Source organism: Panthera pardus, unplaced genomic scaffold, assembly GCF_024362965.1.
Source record: "Panthera pardus isolate Hobbes unplaced genomic scaffold, ASM2436296v1 HiC_scaffold_13, whole genome shotgun sequence".
NCBI classification, from domain to species: domain Eukaryota; kingdom Metazoa; phylum Chordata; class Mammalia; order Carnivora; family Felidae; genus Panthera; species Panthera pardus.
Window position 1 is genome coordinate 164,544,987 of NW_026526688.1, and position 26,683 is coordinate 164,571,669.

The following is a 26,683-nucleotide window of genomic DNA, read 5'->3' on the forward strand; positions in this document are numbered from 1 at the left end:
ACATGAGTTCAAATCCAAACAGGGCAAATTGATAAAGTCATAGTGATGTGGTCAATGCATGTAAAAATATTTTTGTAAGTAAACTCTATCCCAAACCTGGGGCTCAAACTCATGATGCAGGGATCAAGAGTTACTTGCTCTTTGGACTGAGTCAGCCAGACACCCCCGTGAAGCGAAGATTTAGTCCTACAGGGGCCAGAAGGAAATTTGCTCAGGGTTTGTAAATGCAACTTGTAGTGTAACGCAATGGTACCAAATATTTTTATAATGCTTTCTCCCTCTTCCTCTGTTTCTTTAATTTGCTGAGTTTGCAAATGTGAACTTAATATAATGCAATGCTACTAAGTATTTTTAAAATGCTTTCTCCTTTTAAATTGCTGACCTGAGCAATTTCATTATACTGACTGCTTTGTACTCCTATCTTGTTCAATACAGTTATTGAAAGATAAGACAGTTTCTCCTACCTTTGGTTCAGGTGTCAAATCAATTATACAGGAAATGGTTTTATGGAGAGCCTTCTAAAAACAGACTTCAATTTCAAGGAAAATGAGAAAGCAAAGTTAACCTAAGTGCAGATTTTTCTTTTAACCTCAAAACTTGAAAAAAAAAAAAGTCTCAAATCTAAATGGGGGTATTTTTGCCATTAACATACACTTAACTTCAATTAACTACAAATTGAAGTCTAACAAACATAATTAAAATGCATTTTATTTCAAATGAAAAATATACAGAAACATTAACATTTGTAAACTTTCTGAAATGAACAGTACGTATAAACATTTGAAAAATAGAAAATTTCAGGGCTATAGAGTTTATTCAAAATATTTGAGAACATTTCATATATATTCAGACAAATTACTTTTCCACAAAATTTTGTTAGAATGTGAGCAGTGCACTTAGTTCAGTTTTAGTGGCTCTAAGAAAAAATATTTTTGTTGGAATAATTTTGTATTGGTGTTGAGATAGTATAAAGATGGAATTCATTTTCATTTGGATTATGTAGAACAAGATAATGTGACACAAATTAAGAAAAGTTGAAGAATGTATGAGAATTGGCAATGAATGGTACTTAACTATCTGGTAATACGACTCCAACAATCAAAATGTTGATTCAGAGAGAACTAAATTCTATGAAATGCCTCATACATCAGGCACAATGCAGAGTGTTTTCCAAGTATTTCATTTAATACTCTTAAAAGACAAAGGCATTAATTTAATTTTATGCTGCTAAATCTAAAGGGTCTTATGAACATTCTGCAATCTGAACTAAAAATAAAGTCATTAACCATTGCCTAAGAATAAAATTAGGAGTCAAAAAATAAAATGAAACTATTACATTTTCAGAATTATGGAAAGCTTTCAATGTGGCTGCATGAAGACAGCTCTGTAATCCTTAATGACCCATGTGCCGATAGTTATATAATTAATCTTAAAATATCTATGTGAGATAAAGTATAAATATGAAGATATATACATACATGAAACTACCAGTCAAGACTAACATAGTCTGAATATAGGCTTCCAGCATTTTATTCCTTCTTAGACAATATCTTCCTATTTGGGAAAAATTATTCTTAGTTTTAGATTGGCAATAACATTTTAGTTTTTTGATGCAAGTGCCCACCAGGGATTATTTAAGAGTTTTTAAAATATTTCAATGGTTCTCAACACACTTCAACTTATTAAATCTTTCTCAGCCTTTCTCCTGGGTGTATGGGCAATACCAGTTCATTTTCCAATCCAAGATCCACGTGAGTTCTTGCGTTCCAAAAATCTTTAGCCTGGGCACAATACACCAAGGGCAAAGCTTTGTAACAGGTGGCATTAAGAAATACCTGACACTGAATTTCACTAGAGCAGAGAACCACCATAGCCTCGGGGTGGATGTCTTTCATTTCCTCACTAAGAAAGCGTCCTAGAGAAACCAATACAGTTTTTCAACAGGGGGGAAAAAAACTTTAAAAGAATTTTTACAATTTTTAAACACGACCTTTTCAGAAAATACTTTTCCTGCGAACTTCTGTTCATAGCTTATACATCTGATCTACATTTAAAGTGAAACAGCAATCAACAGAGTAAACACGTACTTGACCTGAGGTATCAACCCATGTGTCTTCCATGGATTATCAGTTTTCAAAAATCAGAACGCACTGAGTTGCACTCAACACTGAGAAGTGCTGAAGAGAAGGTGATGGCCCTTTACAACTTCGCAGTCCTCTCTGGACATCCCTGGGAACATTAGTCATAGCTAACAGAACTGGGAAATGCTGAAGTCCATCTAATAGAATTCTAAATAATAGAACTTATCATTATGACCCAGAGTAGACTTGAGCTAGATTACGAACAAATGAAACATTCTGTTGGAACAGAAAAATCCAATCAACCTGAAGGGTTTTTGTTCTTTTTTTTCCCCCTCTAATATCGTAACTTTTTAGTTAGGATTTTTGTTTTGTTTTGGATGGAAATAAGTTTAGTCTAGAAATAGGTAATTTCTTTCCCATGAAATCAATGAGTGATAAGATACCTGTCCATATACATTAAAGGCTATCAAAAATGTTATTCCTGCTGTGTGCTTAGAGACAGGAAAATTGGGTGTAAGTTTTAATAAGCAAAAGGTATTTTCCTGTAGTAGTCCCTGAGGTCTTAATATTTTGTTTTCTAGGAAGTTAACTTCCTTTCCTAGTCTCCCAAAACACTTGTCAACAAGATGTATGGAAAACATGGTCAGGATGAAATTCAACAGAAAAAGACAGTCTGCCACTTATTGTGGTAGGATATGTATATTTTTGCAAAGGTTAGTAACTATAATTTTCTTGGTAAGGATGAAAGTGCCAGATTTCAAGGGAATAATTACGATAACTCATTCAGGTTTTTACAAAGATTTTTCTAGTTGTTTCCAAACAGCCTACCCTTTGGGAATCAGACAGTTGAGAAAAACCTAAGTGTACAATATAATATTAAAATAACGTGCCAATTTACATTTACAGACTTTACAAAAGTCTCTATGTCAACAGGGAAAGTGACCTTTGGGATAATAGTAAGAGAAAGGGACAACATGAATATAAGGAACTCCAAAGCTTAAATCATTTGGTCTCCAGAAACTCAATTTTGTCTCACGTTGTTCAGGTTTGAGTTAAAAGAACCCTTGAAACAAATCGTTTGCATTTGTTTTTGTGAAAAGAGAAAACACTGTTTCACTTAAGTATTTCTCTCCTTCCTCTATTCTCCCCTTTTGAATTGGTAGTAAGTTTTTATGATCTGCTAATAAATTACAATTCATAAGCTCTTCATGGACTGTGTCTTGTGCATTCTAACCCACCAAGGAGCAGATTTCCAAAGCAGGCCTATTTTTTCTTCCGCATTCCCCTCTTCATCTAGTTTAGAAAGAAAGAAGGTATGGAAGGGGCGGGGGGAGCATCAGTGATCTCGCATCTCAGTTTTAATAATTTGAAACGATGACTCATCAGAGAATGATGGCTGATGTTCTGCTTATCAGCACATAGCTAAGTTTATCTATGAATTACTACGAACAGCAGCCGAAGAAATGAAGAGCCACCTGGCACAGCCAAATATATTGCAACCAGAAGAGTAACTCAGAGACCCATGTAACTCTTGAACTTCTTTTGTGCTCAGGGAATGTTTCAAGTTTGTAGAAATGAAAAACACTGGAAGTCCTCTGGAGGAGGATCCAAACCTTGGTTTTCAAATTTGATGGCCAAAATCGAGGCTTTTTGGGGGGGTGGGGGGAGGCTCACATCTAAACTATTAGTTAGAACTTTAAAAACGTCAGCTTTCCTAATAGTTCTTCTAAGAATTAGGTATTTCTTGTCCTCTCCAAGTGTCTTACATTGGCTAAAGTTTGGGGTTTCTAGAGACTTTGATCGTCAATCCTGCTAAACAAAGTAATGTCATCATTGTATCCTGGGGTTGAATATTCTGTGTGCTCCAGTAAGACGTATTTGTCTTCACTGCCATTCAGCGAGAGGACTTCTTTCTGTGTGGTGGATGTCAGGTCATTCCAGGTAATGTCAGTATTTTTAAAAGCATGTAGAAGAAAGATGCCATTGATGATGGTGAAGAACCCACTCAGGGTCCCGATGATATCTCCAGCTTTCATGCCATACCATTCTTGGAATAAGATGGCGGAGCAAGTTACTACCATGGACGTGAAGAACACATAATAAATGGGAGTCACAAGAGATGTGTTAAAGGTGTCCAGTGCCTTGTTGAGATAGTTAATCTGTGTCGTCACCGAAAGCACGAGTACACCTAACAAAACAAAGACCAGTGGGTGCTTATAAACCGGCTTCCATTCCAATAGTTCCTTAATGGCAATTCCCAGGCCCTTGACAGAAGAAACTGAAAATGCTCCAATCAATGAACAGATTGAAATGTAGACCAATATATTGGTCTGTCCCTTCTTGGGAGCCACGATCAAAATCAGCACCAACGAGATCACAGTTATGATCACAGCAAAGGAAATAAATCCTGTTTGGAAGAAAAAAAGAATTAGAATTCAGAAAATGCTGATAGGATCATATCTTTATGAAAGCTTGTTAGGAGTGTAGGAGCATAGGTGTTTCAGAAAGGGAAGTGAGATTAAAATAACAAAACCAAAACAACATTTTACTGCATGGCTCTCAATATTTTACAATGGACTATGACAAACATATCTTTTGAATTTCATAGCTAACACTATGGGGCATGGCAGCTATTGTCTGACTGACTTTTTATTTTCAGAGGGGGAAAGTAGCCAAAATTGGGGTTGGAATATATGCCTTTTGCCTCTCCTATCCCCATCTCCTCCTTTCAGGTATAGAGAGGAAGCATGGACAGAACAATAAGTTGTGTCACCTTTACAGAAGACTTGTAATACAGTCAAACCTTACAGTATCTCACAACCCACCATGAGGCTTGCAGCCTTTTACAGTATTATCCCAAATTCACTTGATGAGGAGAGAAAATGGAACCGAATCTGAGTAAGAGTTTCTTTTGGTTGAATCACAGACCTGGGTCTCTCAATTTCATTTCCATTTCATGCAAAGAAGTGACTTCCTCTTCTTGTGGGGCATGGATAACCATCACAGTTGACCCCAATATACTTAATATGCAGCCTATTTTGCCATGAATGTTCAGTTGCTCATTTAAAAAATAGGAAGACAATATTGCACTGTTAGGAGAAGAAAAACAAAATCACTCGTTCAATTAGCTTTTGATCCCATAGCAGCTCAGAAGTCACATTGTGGTATGTTGCACCCTGTATCCCAGTCACCAATCAACTGATCTGAATATGCTACATGACGCTGAAAACCTGTTTAATTTTAAAACTCAGAAATGATGGTCAGTCAAATCTGCTTAATTGCTTTTGTACCTAAAGAGTTGTCAGGGGCATTCTATATCCGTGTAATCTTCCTATGAGAAGTCATTTTCAATTTCCCCATCTTCTCCTATAATGCCAAACAACATAGAAGATCTTTTACATCATACTGGCTTGATACATTTAGGAGATCTGTGCTCACGAAAGCTTCAAAGACAGATACATGCCTAAAGAAGAATCACTCTGCTCAGGGCTGATGTTTGGCTAGTATGCACAAGTACAACCATATGGGTTGTCAAAATATTGAAATATTTCCCTACCGGCTGCTACCGCCCTGATACTTCCACTTATCCAATAGTCCCACTGCTTTGGTTGTCATGGCCTCCGGAAGTCCTGTCGGCCTCACCACAGACACCAGACAGTGGATCCTGATGCTCCACCAGCAGGTCTGTTGTGATTCCTGCACACCAGCCTTCCCTTGACGCCCTGGCACTCCCATCAGGGTTGTACCTGTACCAATTTGCACGCAAGACCGTGGCACCGTTACTCGGTGCCGCCTTAGAGTCGTGGTCATGTGGCCACTTGTGAGGACTGCAGCCTCAGCCAAAACACTGCTGCTACTACTGATTACCGCTCCTTGCACAGACAGTGTTCTAGTGCTCTCTGTGTACTGACTCATTTACTTCTCACAACAGTCCTACAAAGAAGGTGAAAAGAAATGGGTAGGCCTAGCCGTAAGCTTTCTACTAGAGGTGGATAGATAAAAGGAACAGACAAGCGCAACAAAACTGTGGCTTAACTGTAAGAGTTCACGTGCCCGTTGAGCACATTCATCTGGGATCGTGATAAAGACCAACTCAGAAAAATGAGATGGACATTCTAGGAACATGAAAATTACCCGTTTCCATTACTAAAAGAAACTCAGAGGTCTCCAAACATAACTATCCTGCAAATAATGTAAGACTTTAAGTGAGAGTTGAAGTTTAACCCAAACACTCTGCTTTGAAACCCTCTGATAATTGTGGTCATTAACCACTATGACAACAGAAAGGACTAAAAGGGCTGTCCGTGGCAATGTGTTCAGGTAAGAGAGAGAAAAAAATCCCCTAGGCTTCACTGAATAAACACAAACATAACACGTGATTATTTTATGTTAGCAAGAAATTGGGCCCCCTCTCATATTTTTCTAAATAACAACAATAACAATTTATTTCTCATTTCTATTGCGCTGGATTGTGTCTTCTCAAATTAGTTGCGTGATATTTTGTTTTGAGATATGCCTAGCAATATATTTCTTGTGGTTTAAGCTCATCATGCTATTGACATCTCTACAGAAGCCAAGCTCATTTCTCACATACCTTACGAGCACACTCAGAGCACCCAGCGGGGTGACCAAGGTGGCCGGTGCAAAAGCATAAGCTGCAAAATTCGCCGCTTCTCCGGCTCCCACTGGAAAGCAAGCCGTAGTATTCATATGAGAGATGGACTTGTCAGAAAAGACAAACCAAGGACACAAACAAAATGGTAGACTTCTATGCCAAGGGTACTGACAGATCTAGCTAAAAGGAACAATTTAACTTTTTTAATGGAGGTTGGGGGGAGGATTGGTATTAAGGGATGCAGATAAACTGTAAATACCTGGTGATATGAACTCAATGCAAAAAGTGGTAACAGATGAATACACATTTTAAGTGACTTCCAATAGGGATTTTAGTTACGTCACTACCAAGAACATATTCGGTCACTCTGATAAAATCTAATTAGAGGTAGCTTTAACCTAAGCAAAGAATTTTTCTGTTTAACAATACCTACTGTTATGCAAATGAACAAAAAGCAATGTGGCAAATTAGAGTGCTTTGCAGAGATCTACTGACCGGGCAGGGGATAGCCAGAAATGCCTACCACAGGCCCAGGTAGCCAGCGGTGTCTGAGTTGCACAAGATCCAAAAACACTTTAACAGGATCTTAGAAGCTTGAGGAGATCCAGAGGGCTGTTTTAAAGTCATAAGGATGTGCTCCTGCAATCTTTCTCTCATCTGAGGAACTCTAGATCTCTGTGAAATGATTTCTATAGTGAGGGGAAATCCCTCTAAGAACTACACTCTTGTCTGGGAGCCAAATTATTCTTATGCGTCACATGTGAACATTTGCCAACAGAAGCCAGTATTTCACAAGGGCAAACTAAGCCAAGAAAACACTTATATTGTAGACATAACTTCTGGAACGGATAAAAGACACCAGAATACTTTTTATTTTTCCATCTGGCTGCTATGTCCCCGGCCTTCCCCCTCTCCACCCCAGCCAAAACTTCAGGAGTACTCAGCTTTACGGAAACTATCATAAAACACATAGAAAATTCCAGAACAGATAAATTAGGAGACTGCTCTTCTAGGAAAAGGCATGGCAGTTTTCTTCAAAAATTAAGCTTTCTTGAATACTTGATATTATTTATATTTGTATCTCTTATAGACAGCTTTCCAGGAAAATATTAATTTCATAATTGAAATGCTGTATGGTTGTCAACAGATAAAATCTCTAATGTTGTAGACATCTGCTTTTCTCTCTTCAAAACTAGCATGAACTTTGTACATGATGAGAATAAAATTGTAAATGTAGCCACATAACATTCTCCTTATATTTTCATCCTGCTGTATGGGTAGAGGGGTGGGGAGACACAAGTAGGAGAGAGAGAGAAGGAGAAAAAAAGAATCCAAATCTCTGAAGTCTCCCCAGTACGTCCTGGTCAACTTTTGTTCAAATGAAGTAAGAAAACAGAACTGAAAGGGCTATAGACACATTTAAATGGTTTTTATTTATCATCTTTTTAGATTCTAACACTAAAGGAAAGTTATCCAATTCCTTTGCATAGGAGGCCCACACAAGTACTGAAATGTGTTGGTTGGTATTGGAAAATAAATGGAAGTTTTTTTGTTTTTTTGTTTTTAATATGAAATGTATTGTCAAATTGGATTCCATACAACACCCAGTGCTCATCCCAACAGGTACCCTCCTCAATACCCATCAGTTTATTCTCAGTTTTTAAGAGTCTCTTATTTTTTGGCTCCCTCCCTCTCTAACCTCTTTTTTTTTTCTTCCCCTCCCCCACGGTCTTCTGTTAAGTTTCTCAGGATCCACATAAGAGTGAAAACATATGGTATCTGTCTCTTTCTGTATGACTTATTTCACTTAGCATAACACTCTCCAGTTCCATCCACATTGCTACAAAAGGCCACATATCATTCATTCTCATTGCCACGTAGTACTCCATTGTGCATATAAACCACAATTTCTTTATCCATTCATCAGTTGATGGACACTTAGGCTCTTTCCATAATTTGGCTATTGTTGAAAGTGATGCTATAAACATTGGGGTACAAGTGCCCCTATGCATCAGCACTCCTGTATCCCTTGGGTAAATTCCTAGCAGTGCTATTGCTGGGTCATAGGGTAGATCTATTTTTAATTTTTTGAGGAACCTCCACACTGTTTTCCAGAGTGGCTGCACCAGTTTGCATTCCCACCAACAGTGCAAGAGGGTTCCCGTTTCTCCACATCCTCGCCAGCATCTATAGTCTCCTGATTTGTTCATTTTAGCCACTCTGACTGGCGTGAGGTGGTATCTGAGTGTGGTTTTGATTTGTATTTCCCTGATGAGGAGCAACGTTGAGCATCTTTTCATGTGCCTGTTGGCCATCTGGATGTTTTCTTTAGAGAAGTATCTATTCATGATTTCTGCCCATTTCTTCCCTGGATTATTTGTTTTTGGGGTGTGGAGTTTGGTGAGCTCTTTATAGATCTTGGATACTAGCCCTTTGTCCAATATGTCATTTGCAAATATCTTTTGCCATTCCGTTGGTTGCCTTCTAGTTTTGTTGATTGTTTCCTTTGCAGTGCAGAAGATTTTTATCTTGATGAGGTCCCAGTAGTTCATTTTTGCTTTTAATTCCCTTGCCTTTGTGTATGTGTCAAGTAAGAAATTGCTGCTGCTGAGGTCAGAGAGGGTTTTGATGGTTTTCCTGCTTTCTCCTCTAGGGTTTTGATGGTTTCCTGTCTGACGTTCAGGTCCTTTATCCATTTTGAGTTTATTTTTGTAAATGGTGTAAGAAAGTGGTCTAGTTTCATTCTTCTGCATGCTGCTGTCCAGCTCTCCCAGCACCATTTGTTAGAGACTGTCTTTTTTCCATTGGATATTCTTTCCTGCTTTGTCAAAGATTAGTTGGCCATACTTTTGTGGGTCTAATTCTGGGGTTTCTATTTTATTCCATTGGTCTATGTGTCTGTTTTTGTGCCAATACCATGCTGTCTTGATGATTATAGCTATGTAGTAGAGGCTAAAGACTGGGATTGTGATGCCTCCCACTTTGGTCGTCTTCAAAATTACTTTCGCTATTTGGGGCCTTTTGTGGTTCCATACAAATTTTAGGATTGCTTGTTCTAGCTTTGAGAAGAATACTGCAATTTTGATTGGGATTTCATTGAATGTGTAGATTTCTTTGGGTAGTATTGACATTTTAACAATATTTATTCTTGAATCCATGAGCATGGAATGCTTTTCCATTTCGTTGTGTCGTCTTCAATTTCCTTCATAAGCTTTCTATAGTTTTCAGCATACAGATCTTTTACATCTTTGGTTAGGTTTATTCCTAGGTATTTTATGCTTCTTGGTATAATTGTGAATGGGATCAGTTTCTTTATTTGTCTTTCTGTTGCTTCATCGTTAGTGTATAAGAATGCAACTGATTTCTGTACATTGATTTTGTATCCTGCGGCTTTGATGAATTCATGTATCAGTTCTAGCAGACTTTTGTTGGAGTCTATCGGATTTTCCATGTATAATATCATGTCACCTGCATAAAGTGAAAGCGTGATTTCATCGCTGCCAATTTTGATGCCTTGATTTCCTTTTGTTGTCTGACTGCTGATGCTAGAACTTCCAACACTATGTTAAACAACAGCGGTGAGAGTGGACATCCCTGTCATGTTCCTGATCTCAGGGAGAAACCTCAGTTTTTCCCCATTGAGGATGATATTAGCTGTGGGCTTTTCATAAATGGCTTTTATGATGTTTAAGTATGTTCCTTCTATTCTGACTTTCTCGAGGGTTTTTTATTAAGAAAGGATGCTGAATTTTGTCAAATGCTTTTTCTGCATCGATTGACAGGATCATATGGTTCTTATCTTCTCTTTTATTAATGTGATGTATCACATTGATTGATTTGCAAATGTTGAAACAGCCCTGCAGCCCAGGAATGAGTCCCATTTGATCATGGTGAATAATTATTTTTATATGCTGTTGAATTCGATTTGCTAGTATCTTATTGAGAAGTTTTGCATCTATATTCATCAGGGATATGGGCCTGTAGTTCTCTTTTTTTGTGCTGGGTCCCTGTCTGGTTCAGGAATCAAAGTAATGCTGGCTTCATAGAATGAGTCTGGAAGTTTTCCTTCCCATTCTATTTTTTTGGAACAGCTTGAGAAGGATAGGTATTATCTCTGCTTTAAATGTCTGGTAGAATTCCCCTGGGAAGCTATCTGATCCTGGACTCCTATTTGTTGGGAGATTTTTGATGACCAATTCAATTTCTTCGCTGGTTATGGGTCTGTTCAAGTTTTCTATTTCTTCCTGTTTGAGTTTTGGAAGCATGTGGGTGTTTAGGAATTTGTCCATTTCTTCCAGGTTGTCCAGTTTGTTGGCATATAATTTTTCATAGTATTCCCTGATAATTGCTTGTATTTCTGAGGGATTGGTTTTAATAATTCCATTTTGATTCATGATTTTATCTATGTGGGTCATCTCCCTTTTCTTTTTGAGAAGTCTGGCTAGAGGTTTATCAATTTTATTTATTTTTTCAAAACACCAACTCTTGGTTTCGTTGATCTGCTCTACAGTTTTTTTTAGATTCTATATTCTTTATTTCTGCTCTGATCTTTATTATTTCTCTTCTTCTGCTGGGTTTAGGCTGTCTTTGCTGTTCTGCTTCTATTTCCTTTAGGTGTGCTGCTAGATTTTGTATTTGGGGTTTTTCTTGTTTCTTGAGATAGGCCTGGATTGCAATGTATTTTCCTCTCAGGACTGCCTTCGCTGCATCCCAAAGCATTTGGATTGTTGTATTTTCATTTTCATTTGTTTCCATATATTTTTTAATTTCTTCTCCAATTGCCTGGTTGACCCACTCATTCTTTAGTAGGGTGTTCTTTAACCTCCATGCTTTTGGAGGTTTTCCAGACTTTTTCCTGTGGTTGATTTCAAGCTTCATAGCATTGTGGTCTGAAAGTGTGCATGGTATGATCTCAGTTCTTTTATACTTATGAAGGGCTGTTTTGTGACCCAGTATGTGATCTATATTGGAGAATGTTTCATGTGCATTTGAGAAGAAAGTATATTCTGTTGCTTTGGGATGCAGAGTTCTAAATATATCTGTCAAGTCCATCTGATCCAATGTATCATTCAGGGCCCTTGTTTCTTTATTGATCCTGTGTCTAAATGATCTATCCATTGTTGTCACTGGAGTATTAAAGCCCCTGCAATTACCACATTCTTATCAATAAGGTTGCTTATGTTTGTGAGTAATTGTTTTATATATTTGGGGGCTCCCATATTCAGCACATAGACATTTATAATTGTTAGCTCTTCCTGATGGATAGACCCTGTGATTATTATATAATGCCCTTCTTCATCTCTTGTTACAGCCTTTAATTTAAAGTCTAGCTTGTCTGATATAAGTATGGCTACTCCAGCTTTCTTTTGACTTCCAGTAGCATGATAGGTAGTTCTCCTTCTCCTCACTTTCAATCTGAAGGTGTCCTCAGGTCTAAAATGAGTCTCTTGTAGACAGCAAATAGATGGGTCTTGTTTTTTTTATCCATTCTGATACTCTATGTCTTTTGGTTGGAGCATTTAGTCCATTTACATTCAGTGTTATTACAGAAAGATATGGGTTTGGAGTCATTGTGATGTCTGTGAGTTTCATGCTTGTAGTGGTGTCTCTGGTACTTTGTGGTCCTTGGAACATTTCACTCACAGAGTCCCCCTTAGTATCTCTTGTAGGGCTGGTTTAGTGGTGATGAATTCCTTCAGTTTTTGTTTGTTTGGGAAGACCTTTATCTCTCCTATGCTGAATGACAGACTTGCTGGGTAAAGGATTCTCGGCTGCATATTTTTTTCTGTTCATCACATTGAAGATTTCCTGCCATTCCTTTCTGGCCTGCCAAGTTTCAGTAGATAGGTCCGTCACTAGTCTTATCGGTCTCCCTTTATATGTTAGAGCATGTTTATACCTAGCTGCTTTCAGAATTCTCTCTTTATCCTTGTATTTTGCCAGTTTCACTATGATATGTCGTGCAGAAGATTGATTCAAGGTACGTCTGAATTGAGTTCTCTGTGCCTCTTGGATTTCAATGCCTTTCTCCTTCCCCATATCAGGGAAGTTCTCAGCTATGATTTGTTCAAGTGCACCTTCAGCCCCTTTTTCTCTCTCTTCAGCTCTTCTGGAATTTCTATTATATGGATGTTGTTCCGTTTGATTACATCACTTAGTTCTCTAATTCTCCCCTCATACTCCTGGATTTTTTTGTCTCTCTTTTTCTCAGCTTCCTTTTTTTTCCATAACTTTATCTTCTAATTCACCTATTCTCTCCTCTGCCTCTTCAATCTGAGCTGTGGTCGCCTCCATTTTATTTTGCACCTCATTTATAGCATTTTTTAGCTCCTCCTGACTATTTCTTAGTTCCTTGATCTCTGTAGCAATAGATTCTCTGCTGTCCTCTATACTTTTTTTCAAGCCCAGCAATTAATTTTATGACTATTATTCTAAATTCTTGTTCCGTTATATTGCTTAAATCGTTTTTGATTGATTCATTAGCTGTTGCTACTTCCTGGAGTTTCTTTTGAGAATTCTTTCGTTTCGTCATTTTGGATAGTCCCTTGGGTGGCGCAGAACTGCAGGGCACTTTCCCTGTGCTGTCTGGAGTAACTTGTGTTGGTGGGCGGGGCTGCAGTCAGACCTGATGTCTGTCCCCCGCCCACTGCTGGGGCCACAGTCAGACTGGTGTGTACCTTATTTTCCCCTCTCCCAGGGGCAGGACTCACTGTGGATGGTGTGGCCCCCGTCTGGGCTACTTGCACACTGCCAGGCTTGTGGTGATGCTTTGATGGGATCTGGCGTATTAGCTGGGATGGATCTGCAAGGTGCACAGGGGCGGGAGGGGCAGGCTTAGCTCACTTTGCTGTTGGTGGTCCCCTGCAGGAGGGGCCCTGCAGCACCAGGAGGGAGGCAGACCTGTCAGAGGGATGGATCCACAGAAGCACAGCGTTGGGTGTTTGCGCAGTGCAAGCAAGTTCAGTGACAGAAACTGGTTCCCTTTGGGATTTCGGCTGGGGGATGGGAGAGAGAGAGATGGCGCTTGCCAGTGCCTTTGTTCTCCACTGAGCTGAGCTCTGTCTTCTGGGGCTCAATAACTCTCTTTCCCGATGTCCTCTCGCCCTTGCTACTCTCTGAGGGCAGAGCTGTTCACTTTTAACATTCCACATGTTAAGTCCTGCTGGCTGTCAGAACTCATGGAGTCCGGCCCTTCCGCCTTTGCAAGCCAGCCTTTGGGGGCTCTGCCTTGCTGGGCGGGCCGCCCCTCCCGCCAGTCTGTGTGGCATGCCTCTCCACCCTTCCTACCCTCTCCCGTGGGCCTCTTGTCTACGCTTGGCTCCGGAGAGTCTGTTCTGCTAGTCTGGTGGTTTTCTGGGTTATTTAGGCAGATGTGGGTGGAATCTAAATGATCAGCAGGACACAGTGAGCCCACCGTCCTCCTACACTGCTATCTTCTCGGTCCAGGTCTAATAAATGGAAGTTTAAGGCTTCTTTCTGCAGAGGGAGATGACGAGCAGGAGGTATGAAACTACAGTTTATGAGCTCCTATCTTTGGAAGTTTTAGGGTTGGGATTTCAGAGGGGTTAGGGGAGGAGATAGAAATCTGCAAGCGTGCCTGTGAGCATCAACACTGCCTTCTATTTGCACAGCATATGAGCATCTACAAGGTGCTCTCCCATCCAACAGTCTCATGTAGTCCTCAGAGCAAGTCTGGGGGGAGGGGAGTGCTGACAGCCTTCATCTTCTTTCCATTCCTTCCATGCTTAGCACCCAGAGGGGACTTTAATTTGCCCATGTTTTGGGCCTGACCAGGAAAATGCAGCCATTTGTTAGTCAACATGCAGCTAGAACAGTCACAGATTTGAATTAGGAGCAGGGAAATGTGGGAAGAAGGCATTTTCCTCAATTATTCTGGGGAATAAAATATAACAGAAGGGGAAGCTTGTGATAAAATATAGTAGTTCAGACGTTAACTTTTTTCTATGACAGTATTGAGAACATGGGGGTGCAGGGAGAGAAGAGGAAAAATTAATTCTAAATATATATGACTTACTTTGTATGTAAGACAACATATACCCACATGAAAATTTCTAGACTTTTATGCCATCCTTACCAAGAAGATAAACTAATCATTTTTGAGCAATCCCATGTAATTTATTTATCATTTTACAAGCATGCACTATTCTCAGCAGTAAGGACTTACTTGAGAGTAATCCTGCCCACCAGAGCCATTCCTTGAGGTAAGAATGTCCACCTTGTCCTAAGAAAATAAGAACAATTAAAATTTAGTTCGGAACTGGAGAAAGAAGTTCGAAAGAACTGACTGCTGGGAAAAGTAATGGAAAACGGTTGGAAGAGGCAAGATGTAAGGCCAACTCAGCATAGCTAGTCTTTAGCTTATTTACTTGGTCACTTCTAAAGATCTTCTATTGCTTTTGATTATGTCATTTTTGATTTTTATAGAAAGTAATTTTTTACATTTGCAAGAAAATCTTATTTAATCATTATGTTTAGTGTATTTATACCTGCCAGAGATGTGGACATAGACTCTAAATACTTTGCTTCACCCACAGTTAAAATTAAAGACAGAAACTGTATATTGTAAATTACATCAGTACCTAATGAGGACCTAGAAGGGAAGAAGATGGTTAACATACAAGCTTTTGAGATTTTGGATAGTCAATCAGAGAACAACAAGTATTAGCCAGTAGGACTCTCCTTATTCTTTACCTTGGCATCATGAAACTGAGTTTCTCTCTAGTTTACTGAAAAGGATAAAAAGCTTTCCTGAGATATTCAAAGAGTTATCTTTTCTTTACTGTAATCTGTGACCTAAAGTCATTGCTATGTTTGCTATAGAAAATGGAATTTTCTCACCAATTCAACATACTTAATCCTGTGTCTTTGACCTGATTTTGTTGCAATTAAATGAAACAGAGTATATTAGCTGTGAAGATTATCTTGCAAGGTAGTTTATTTATTTAGGATTTTCTTCTTATAAAATGTGCAAGTGATTAAACTGGAATATTACAATATGATTTCATAATCTATCTTTAAAAAACTTAAAAATATATTGCAAATATTTTTCTCATGTCCTTATGTAATGGCTTAATATTACTTCAAAATCTGGCATATCATTATTTACTTAACCTGTGTGCAACTACACACACACACACACACACACACACACACACTGAGTTTCTGGTTTTGTTCTCATTACATAAAACCTTTAAATAAATATCCTGTTATGTAACTATAGGTGTCATTCTTGTTCACTTCTTAGGATACATTTCCAGAAGTGAAATTATTAGGTTTTAAGACATTAACATTTTTAAGCTTTACCAAATTTCTCTTAGGAAAGTTTGTACCCATATATGCTGCCTCCAGCAATGTTTGGGAGGGCTATTTATTTTCCAAATTCCCTTACCAGCCTTTTAATGAAAAAACGAAATCTTGTTAAAATGGTAGACAACAACCCAGGAGCTCATTGTTATAGAGTTGGTGTCTCTTTGGGTACTAGTGAAATAATATTTACTTCTATCTGTTTATTGACCATTTGCATTTCTTGTTTTGTGAGTTTCTTATTTATGTACTTTGCCTATTTTACCTTAGGGTACTAATCTTTTTCTTATCACCTATAGTCACTCTTTATATATTATGGATCTTAATATCCTTTGTCTGTCATATATTTTGGAAACATGCCCCCCCCCCCATGTCATTTGGTTTTTAGTTTCAGTTAAGGTGTTTCCATGTAGGATTTTTAAAAAAATCAATTTAGGTAATCTCTTCTTTCATATAGAATAGCTTCTTCCTTTATCTGTATGGTTAGAAAGACCTTCTTTTAGGTTTTTTGAAAAAAATCATTTCATTTTAAATTGCTGAATAGTATGAAGTAAAACTCTTACATTTTTCTCCTCTAATTTTTGCCGATTGTCTCAACACTTTTAAAAAAATGTTTATTTATTTTGAGAGAGAGGGAGAGAGTGCATGCACCCACTCTCATGCAAGCTGGGGTAGGGCAAAAAGAGAGGGAGAGAGAGAATCCCAAGCAGGCTCTGCATGCTGTCAGTGCAGCGCCTGATGCGGGGCTCAGTCTCACTAACCGTGAGATCATGACGTCGTCATGAGTCGTGAGTCGTATGCTTAATCTACTGAGCCTCCCAGGTGCCCCATTAACACTTTTGATTGAATAAGCCATCCTTTCTCCAGTGAATTGAAATGCCACTTTAAAAAATCATGTATTAAATTGTTATACGTATTTGGGTCCCTTTATAAGTTTTCAATTATCTTTCATTTTTTTGTCTATCTTTTTTAGTGCCAGTACCAAACTGTTTTAATTACTATAGCATTATAGTATGTTTTATTTCTGATAGTGCAAATCTCCAATAGTATTTTTATGAACTTATTTGTGCAATTTGTAGTCATTTTTCCATATGAACCTTAGAATATTATTTACTCTTCTATGATATTCTTGATAAGAAAGAATAGAAATTCATGGTTAATGGACGGTAGTCAAGCTAAGTTACTTAGCATGTGAAATATCACTATAGTAACAGCAACCTAATCCTGCTATCCATTTACTGATTTAACAAATACTTATTGGGTGTCAAACACTATGCTAGGGAAGGTTCCTGCTCTTGTGAATCTACTATCAATAAACAAGTAAATAAACATTAAATGTACAGTGACAGATTTTTTTAGGTACAATGAAAGAAACCCTTAGGGCAATGATAGAGAGTAACAGGGCGGGATGAAGGTGGTAAGGGACATGTCCCAGAGAGGAAGACCAGGGAAGGTGATGATATTTAAGCTGAAGTCCGAAGGATGAGTCAGCCAAATGAAAAGCAGGGAGAAGAGCATTCCATGCAAAAGGAAAAGACCTTGAGGTGGCAAAGAACTTGGTCTATTCCAGGAACCAGAGAAAAGTAAGGGATAGGGACAGTAGCGGAAGATAAAGCTGCAGAGTCTGCAAGGGCCAGTTTATGCAGGAGGTCAAAGACTGTGGAAAGGTGTCTGGATTTTATTCTGAGTGCAAAGAAAAGCCACTGACATGTGTTAATCAGGAAAGCAGCATCTGACCTTGAACACTGAAATCACACACAACAGCTATGAAAGAAGAATTCATTCCACACTCTCAACCTCTGGAAACAAGAATTTTAGTTTTACCCTGAAGGAGACACAGCAAGCTCAATCCTGGACACCACAGAGGAGATTTGCTAAGCATAGAGACAGGGAATAAGATAGAGACAGTAAAATATTACTGCTGTAGCACTAAGGTCTTACAATAGGATTATTTCTGCAGAAACTTGAATTCTCTAGTTGCATCCGTTTCTTACCAGCTCTGGTAATGCCCTTCTTTGCCAGTTGCAAGAGGCCCTTCTTTTTCAGTATGAAGCTGGAGCCAATAAAAATACTGGAACTTACTGCCAGCATTAGGCCTACATACAGACTGTATCTGTTTTCTACATTTGCAGAAATGATCAAGTTGCTTATGCTGGAATTCAGGTCCCTGTAGCTGGAATTCAGGTCCCTGTAGAGGACAGGAGAAGCCAGCAGTCGTGACACATTTGTGATCTCACACCAGGCCTGGGAGGAGTTTGCACAGACGAGAGATAGCATGTAGCCTGGAAAAAAGGAAAGAAGGAAATGTCAACAAACACAAAAGGGAGATACATTAATGTTTACCCCTTTTCTGTAAAAAGAGAGAGAAACCCAAGTGGATGGTACTGAAACCCTGTTTCTTACTGCATGAAGGGAAGTCTCCGGGAGGTGGTTCCTAGTCCTGTGGACACGTTCTGTTTGACTCACACAGGTTCTTAAAAATGTTTTGAAATTGCTTAGTTGTCATCATTTAAAAATGAGAGATTTCACCTGAAAGTCTGACTTCATCTTATAAATTGGAAAATCTGGACAACACTTGCTTGTTTCTTCGTTCTAGCAAAACAGCAACATGACTTGCGTTCATTAATCCATCACTGTCCCCCACACGCACCTCACTCCTCATGATCAGCATGGCTCCTGGAGAGCAGTGTTTATGATGCCTGGGCATAGGGACGGGCAGGGGAATCCATCGGTCAGAATGTTATAGGAAATGCAGCTAACCCATTCTGTGGGGTGTGAACTGTGCCTTTTAGAAAACGTATTTAAAAGTGGGTTTAGGGTTCTGTACTACTTTCCCTGAAGAGAATGATTTTTCAGGTCTACTCCTCTCCCTTCTCCTAAATTAAATAGAATCTAATAAAAAAATGAATTAAACCTCAGTAAGCTTTTCTTAGAATGGGATTCAAATAAACATGTAAATCTACTGAGCCAGACCCAGTATTAGAAGTGCCTTGGAATTTGAAAGCTAAACGCAAAAACACAAATGAACCCACGATAGACAATGTAAGAAACTTTTATTTATTTTTTATTTATTTTTAAATGATTGTTTTTGAGAGAGAGAGAGACAGAAAGCACCTGCACATGAGTGAGGGTGGGGTGGAGAGACAGGGGACAGAGGATCCCAAGCAGGCTCCAGGCTGACAGCAGAGGGCCCAATGTAGGGATCCAACTCATGAGCCAAAGTAGGACAGCCAACCATCTGAGCCACCCAGCTGCCCCTGTAAAAAACTTTTAATCTGTTCTCCACTTGAAAAGCTAGCTGCGAACAAAGTGACATTGTGACTAGATTTTCTGACTCTCTTCTAACTTTTTTCCTTTTATTTTTATTTTATTTTAAGTATCGTTAACATACAGTATTATGTTAGTTTCATTTTTGTCTTTAAAAAGCATATTTTTTCCATTATAACAAAGAAGGCAAAGCTAAATGAATCAACTACAATATTAGAGTTCAATGAAAAAAATTAGTTTTACATCTCAATTTTTTTTTTTTTTTTTTTTTTACATCTCAGAAATCTTAAGAAGGCAAAACAGTTTGACCAAATGATGTCTTAGGGATAAAACTTTGGTAACTGTATTAATGCCTCTTTGACATTATGCAGTTATCTGAATTTACCACTTACAAAGTTAAGAAACAACTATAAAATTCAGGCCTTAAAAAGGTAAAATAATTGAATTCAAGCCTTTCATGATTATTATTTCACTTATTTCTTATCATTTGAAAATGAATAAACTGTTTCAAAGATACAGCATAAATTCTAAGTCAAAATTGCTAAATATTCTAAGAAGAATTCTATGGCTATAGGTATAGTCTATAACATTGAGGAATTTTCAGGCAGGTTGTTTTAATAAGAATTGCTACAAATTTTCAAACAAGCTAGCCCTTAGCAATCTTGTTCCAGTCACTGTTCATCTCATCTAAACCTCAAGAATAGAAAATGATTTTCATAGTAAGAGTTTCCATTCCATTAATTCCTGAGAGAGGAAACATCTGACTTGACTTTCCAGTGAATTCCATGGCTGCAGTGGTGTTACTTACTATGTAATTAACATAACCATTCCAAAACTTCATCTGGGAAAACAGTGTGGGCAGGTCTCATTCCAGTGAAACAATATTCTTTCTAAGCTGTTGACACAGCAAAATGTTTCCGACATTTTAGGGGGGTGTGGGGGCAGAAGGCAATAAGGGAAAGCAAATAATCTTTGTTGTATTTTGTAAGTTCTTATTGTGAACAGTAGATATTAATGTGCAAGTTTTATGGCAGGAACAATAATAAAAATCTTGTCTAGTTTCTGACCTTCGAGAAATGGCTTTATGTTTTGGGTGCATGTTGATGAGAGGAGCCTACATCAGATGTGACTGAAGGAGGAAGTGGGGGGGGTGAAGGGTGGGTTGGTGGGTGTGGAGTGGTGTAGGGCAGAAGGAGACAGATGGGTGAAGTACAATGTGTGGGCAGAGAGCCTGTGGAGTATTTCAGAGGGATCAGATATCTGAGTTGGCTTCTGAAGATTCTAGTAAACAAAGTAAGTTTAATCTAAACTTTATTCAACACAGAGAAAATCTATTACGTTCATTATATTTTATTTTTTAAATGTTTATTTTTGAGAGTGAGAGGGAGTGAGAGAGAGAGAGAGAGAGAGAGCACACGTGTGCAAGCGGGGGAGGGACAGAAAGAGAGGGAGACACAGAATCTGAAGCAGACTCCAGGCTCTGAGCTGTCAGCACAGAGCAGCAACATCGGGCTGGAACCCACAAACCGAACTGAGGAATCATGACCTGAGCCAAAGTCAGATGTTTAATCAACTGAGCCACCCAGGCACCCATCGTTATATTTTATTTTAATAGACACTATAATACCCTCTAAAATGATGGAACCAATTCATACTCCTACAAGCAGGGAGCATGCACTAATTCTTTGGTACTGTTATTATTAATTTTTGTAAATATTGAGTAATTAATATTTAGAAAATATGTGTCAGTTATAAAGAAAAATAATTCAATATGCATCAATGTGTCAACCACCCAATTTAAGAAATAAAACATTATCTCTATCATTATCTCTGACTTCCTGCAAAAGATCCCTATTCTTTACCAAAAAAAAAAAAAAAAGATTTCCCTTATATGACTATATCTTTAAAAAATAAATTATTTAGTTTTACCTCTTGCACCTTATAAAATATAGTCATACAGTAGGTTCTTTGGGGACTTGCTTGTTTTTGAGATTTATCAGTGTTGGTGCACCTGGCTTTAGGGTTTGTTTTTGCCTAGTTGTACTGAATTTCATTGTATGATTATCTCACAATTTTTCTATTTTACAGTTGGTGGACATTTGGGTAATGTACAACATTTTTGCTCTCCAAAGAGTACTGCTAACGTTCTTAGTTATGTTGAAACATATAATTAATGATATCTGACAATTTTTGACCCCATGAAAATAGCAGTTTCATATTGTTGAACTTGATATGTATGTTCTATGTACAAGTGTGAAAGTTCACTTATACACATACAACTTAAAAATTTAAAAACAAAGTTAAATTGTCTGTAGGATTGTATACCTTTCCTCACCTTGAGCTCTGTTGCTATCTATAAACATGGACAAGTTAAGTATTCACTCTTGACTTCAATTTCCTCATCTCTAAAATGAGGGAGTTTCACTCAATGATTCTGAAGATGCCTTCTATGATTTGTGATTTGATCATAAGCTATCTTTGTTCCCAGAGTAATTTACTTACAATCCCAGTGGCTCATAAATGTTGCTGATACACCAGCTTTAAATTCACAGGCACTTGGAGTTGAAAGACATTTTAAAGAAACCGATGCCAAGATTATTAAGTGACTTGCCAAAGCCATGTAATTGCCTAAATCACAGCCAAGTATTTGGCTGGCCAATTTCCAGGCCAGTATTCTTATTTCAGAAAAGTAAAAACATAAAGTAAAAATAAAGCCAGTTGAAAGTTATTAATGTTTATACAAAGATGAAATACTTTGAATAATTTTTTTCAGGTACAATTTGCCTACGGAGAGTAATAATTAAAATTGTCCAGTTTATTACATACAGTAGGAAGTTGGTTCCTAAGAAGTCAGTGATTGCGTAAAACTGCATTTTTTTTTTTTTAATTTTTTTTTTTTTTTTTTAATTTTTTTTTCAACGTTTTTTATTTATTTTTGGGACAGAGAGAGACAGAGCATGAACGGGGGAGGGGCAGAGAGAGAGGGAGACACAGAATCGGAAACAGGCTCCAGACTCTGAGCCATCAGCCCAGAGCCTGACGCGGGGCTCGAACTCACGGACCGCGAGATCGTGACCTGGCTGAAGTCGGACGCTCAACCGACTGCGCCATCCAGGCGCCCCAAAACTGCATTTTTAATCACTACAAGATATTTCCAGTTTGAGGAAATCATTGTCTCACCATCTATATTATGTGTTAGTTTGGCTTATTATTCAGCAAATATTTACTCCCTCATACCTCCTGATGTGGGCAGAGCATTCTTCCCCTGAGGTCAGGCTGAAAGTGAGTTGGTGGTCAATGGGACAACAGCAGAGGTGATATGAAGACAGGATTCAAATGCACTTATGTGCTTAGGTTTACTCTCTTTTACCTCTGTATTGGTCAGGAATAGAGCTTCCCTAAGGAGCGGCTGCCCCTTCAGCCTGAGCCCCAGAATGAAAATACATGGAGCAGATCTAAGTTCATCCCACAGGAAGGAGCCAAGCCTGCACGGACATGTAGCCTGATGCAGAGACACCCAAGTGAACACAGGTTAGTTCAATCAACCATCAGCTGATCTACAGACACATTGGTAAGAGTATATGATTGTTGTTTTCAGCCGTTGAGTTTGGGGCTATATATTACATAGCAATAGCTGACTGATACACTTGTCTATTCCTATTAGCATACAAAAATAAATAAATAAATGAATCTCTTTATATTCCCTACAATTTATTCTCCAAATATCAGCCAGTGTGAATCAGATTATGTCATTCCTCTGCTTAATTTCCCTCCCCCACCCCATGACTTTTCATTGTTATTATAACAAAATCTAAACTTCTCATCCTGGACTCTTTAAAAGCTTTACATGCTCTGACATTATATTGCATCTCTCTCTCTCATTCATTCTCTGAAATAACACTAGCTGTCTTTTCAATCATTAATTCAACAGTTATTGAGTATCTACTGTCCGTGAGGCATTTTCTAGAAGCTGGGGATACAATGATGAATAACATAGAATTCCTGCTCTCATGTTTATTCTAATGAGGGGAAACAAACAAGTAAACTAATAACTACATATGTTGAGTTCCATGGAAAGCAGTAAAATTAGCATAAAGGAATTTTTTTTTAATGAAGTGGACAAACCTCTCTGCTATGTATAAATGCAACAGCAATCTTGAGGCAGTGATGTGCTTGAGGCTGACTGGGATGACGGAAGGGAGATGGCAAGAGATGAGGTGAAAGTGTGGTAGGGGGCAACATCAGGTGAAATGAGTCTTTAGATTAGTAGGTCCAAACTTGTCATTCTCCCTGTAAAATTCTACAATGGCTTCCTTTCTCCAAAATCCCCACCATAGTCTACCAGGGCGTACAGGATGCTGCCTCCTGTTATCTCTCTAACCACATTCCCTGCAATTTTTTTTTTGGTCCTGTTTCTTTCATAAACTAAATTCCTTCTCACCTTAAAGCTTTGTGACGTGTGCCTTAGCCTGGGTAGTGGCTGGCAAGCTAACTACTCCTCATTGAGCTCTTACTTGAAAATGGGACTTCTTTAGAAAGGCCTTCCTGCCTACCCACTCTAAAGAAATTTCTCACTTTCCATCATATCACCTTACTGCCCATGAAACAAACTTCTTCTCACAGTTTCATTATGGCTTTATAACAGCCTTGTAAATTCATGTATCTATTTCTTTTTTAAAAATTATTTCTTTTTTTGTTTAATGTTATTTATTTTTGAGAGAGCGAGTGAGCAAGTAGGGGAGGGGCAGAGAGAGAGGGAGACAGAGAATCACAAGCAGACTCCACACTGTTGGTGTGGAGATTGACGCAGGGCTCAAACTCATGAACCATGAAATCATGACCTGAATAAAAAATCAAGAGTGGGATGCTCAACCGACTGAGCCATCCAGGCACCGCTTTCTATTTACTCAACAAAATAATTGTTGAACACCTACCATGCAAGGCATTATGTTAGGTATTCATTTATTCAACACTTTGCAAATTCTTATTAAGCAATTCCTGTGTTCCAGGCCCTGCTCTAAGAACAGGGGAGATAGTGATCAACAAAACAGGTGAACAGGTCTCTGTTCCCCTGAAGCTGACTGACAACTTTAGTGAGAGAGAACTATCAGACAGGAACAAGGGGAGCAGAATAGGAATGAGAAATAATTTAGAGAAAATTTGGCACAGAATAAGAATGAGAAATTATTTTGTGCCGATATGGAAAGCAAGTCATAGTAATATATCTACATATAAACTCCGTTAAGGCTGGGTACGAAGACCATGATTTCAATTAACCAAAGTAAAATTGAGAAGACACTCTTGATGAAAGAAAAAAAATTAACCGAGATCTTACCACCATCGGTGTGTTTGGAAGCCAAGTACTGTAGGAGGACTGTTGTCCACCAAATCTCCTACATAACCCGCTGCTCTTTTCACACCTTACAATCTGTATATTACTAAAGTTACTAAAGCACTAAAGATAAAATCCTCCAGAAATTAAAAAAAGGCTTAAAGAATGAAGATGTAGGAAAGGAACTTAAAGGACAATATTGCAATAAGGTACATTTATATCAGACAGCAAAAGGAAACAAAAGGCATCCAAATTGGTAAGGAAGAAGTAAAACTTTCACTATTTGCAGATGACATGATACTGTATATAGAAAGCTCCAAAGACTCTACCAAAGAAACTACTAGAACTGATAATCAAATTCATTCAGTGAGGTCGTAGGATACAAAATCAACATACAGAAATCTGTTGTATTTCTACACACCAATAATGAAGCAGCAAAAAGAGAAATCAAGAAAAGAATCCCATTTACAATTGTACCAAAATAGTAAGATGCCAGGAATAAACCTAAGCAAAGAGGGGAAAGATCTGTACTCTGAAAACTGTAAAACACTGATGAAAGAAATTTAAAAGGACACAAAGAAATGGAAAGACATTGCATGCTTGTGGATTAGAAGAACAAAGATTGTTAAAACGTCAATCCTACCCAAAGCACCCTACACATTTAATGCAATCTCTATCAAAATACCAACACCATTTTTTAAGAACTAGAACAATCCTAAAATTTGTATGGAACCACAAAAGACCCCAAATAGCCAAAGTAACCTTGAAAAAGCAAAGCAAAGCAAAGCAAAGCTAGAGGTATCACAGTTCTGGACTTCAAGTTATACTGCAAAGTTATAGTGATCAAAACAGTATGGTGCTGGCACAAAAATAGACACATAGTCAATAGAACAGAATAGAAACCCAGAAATAAATGCACAATTATATAGTTAATTAGTTTTTGACAAACCCGGAAAAATATGCGATGGGAAAAAGACTGTCTCTTCAACAAATGGTGTTGGGAAAACTGGATCACTTTCTTACCCATACACAAAAATAAATTCAAAATGGATTAAAACCCCAAATGTGAGCTGTGAAACCATAAAAATCTTAGAAAAGAACACAAGTAGTAACTTCTTTGACATTGGTCATAGAAAGTTCTTTCTAGATATGTCTTCTGAGGCAAGGGAAAGAAAAGCAAAAATAAACTATTGGGACTTCATTAAAATAAAAATCTGCACAGCAAAATAAACAGTCAAAAAAACTAAAAGATAACCTACAGAAGGGCACGTGGGTGGCTCAGTCATTGAAGCAACTGACTCTTGATTTAGGCTCAGGTCATGATCTCATGCTCCTGAGATGGAGCCCCACATTGAGTTCCACACTGAGCATGGAGCCTGCTTGGGATTCTCTCTCTCTCTTTCCCTCTCTCCCTCCCTCTCACTATCCCTCCCTCACTCAGCATGAGCATGCACGCTCTCTCTTTCAAAATAAATAAATAAACATTAAAAAAGAACAACCTACAGAATGAGGGATGATATTTGCAATGACATATCTGATTAAGGGCTAGTATCCAAAATATATAAAGAACTTATAAAACTCAACACTCCCCAAACAAATAATCCAATTAAAAAACAGGCAGAAGACATGAACAGATACTTCTCCAAAGAAGATACACAGATCATCAACAGATACATGAAAAGATGTTCATTATCACTTACCATCAGGGAAATGCAAATTAAAACTACAATGAGATATCAGAACTGTCAGAATGGCTAAAATCAACAACATAAGCAACAACAGGTGTTGGTGAGGATGTGGAGAAAAAGAAACCCTTATGTACTGTTGGTGGGAATGCAAACAGGTGCAGCCACTGTGAAAAATTGTTTAAATGTTTATTTTTGAGAGAGAGAGAGAGAGAGAGAGACAGCGTGTGAGTGGGGGAGGGGCAGAGAGAGGGAGACACAGAATCTGAAGCAGGCTCCAGGCTCCCAGCTGTCAGCACAAAGCCCGACGTGGGGCTTGAATTCATGGACCATGAGATCATGACCTGAGCCAAAGTTGGATGCTTAACCAACTGACACA

General features: G+C 38.2%; 1 protein-coding gene across 1 annotated transcript in view; it reads right to left on the minus strand.

Moving 5' to 3' along the window:
• Window positions 1–690: 690 nt before the first annotated feature.
• The window catches only part of NIPAL1 (NIPA like domain containing 1), a 29,242-nt gene continuing 3,249 nt past the window's right edge, over window positions 691–26,683 (minus strand). Inside the window, exons 2-6 of the mRNA XM_019412654.2 lie at window positions 18,015–18,302; window positions 14,882–14,938; window positions 6,676–6,766; window positions 5,010–5,170; window positions 691–4,488 (exon numbers count right to left, since the gene is read on the minus strand). Of these exons, the coding sequence (XP_019268199.2) occupies window positions 3,869–4,488; window positions 5,010–5,170; window positions 6,676–6,766; window positions 14,882–14,938; window positions 18,015–18,302 (1,217 nt within the window). The 3' untranslated portion in view covers window positions 691–3,868. The remainder of the gene's footprint in view (window positions 4,489–5,009; window positions 5,171–6,675; window positions 6,767–14,881; window positions 14,939–18,014; window positions 18,303–26,683) is intronic.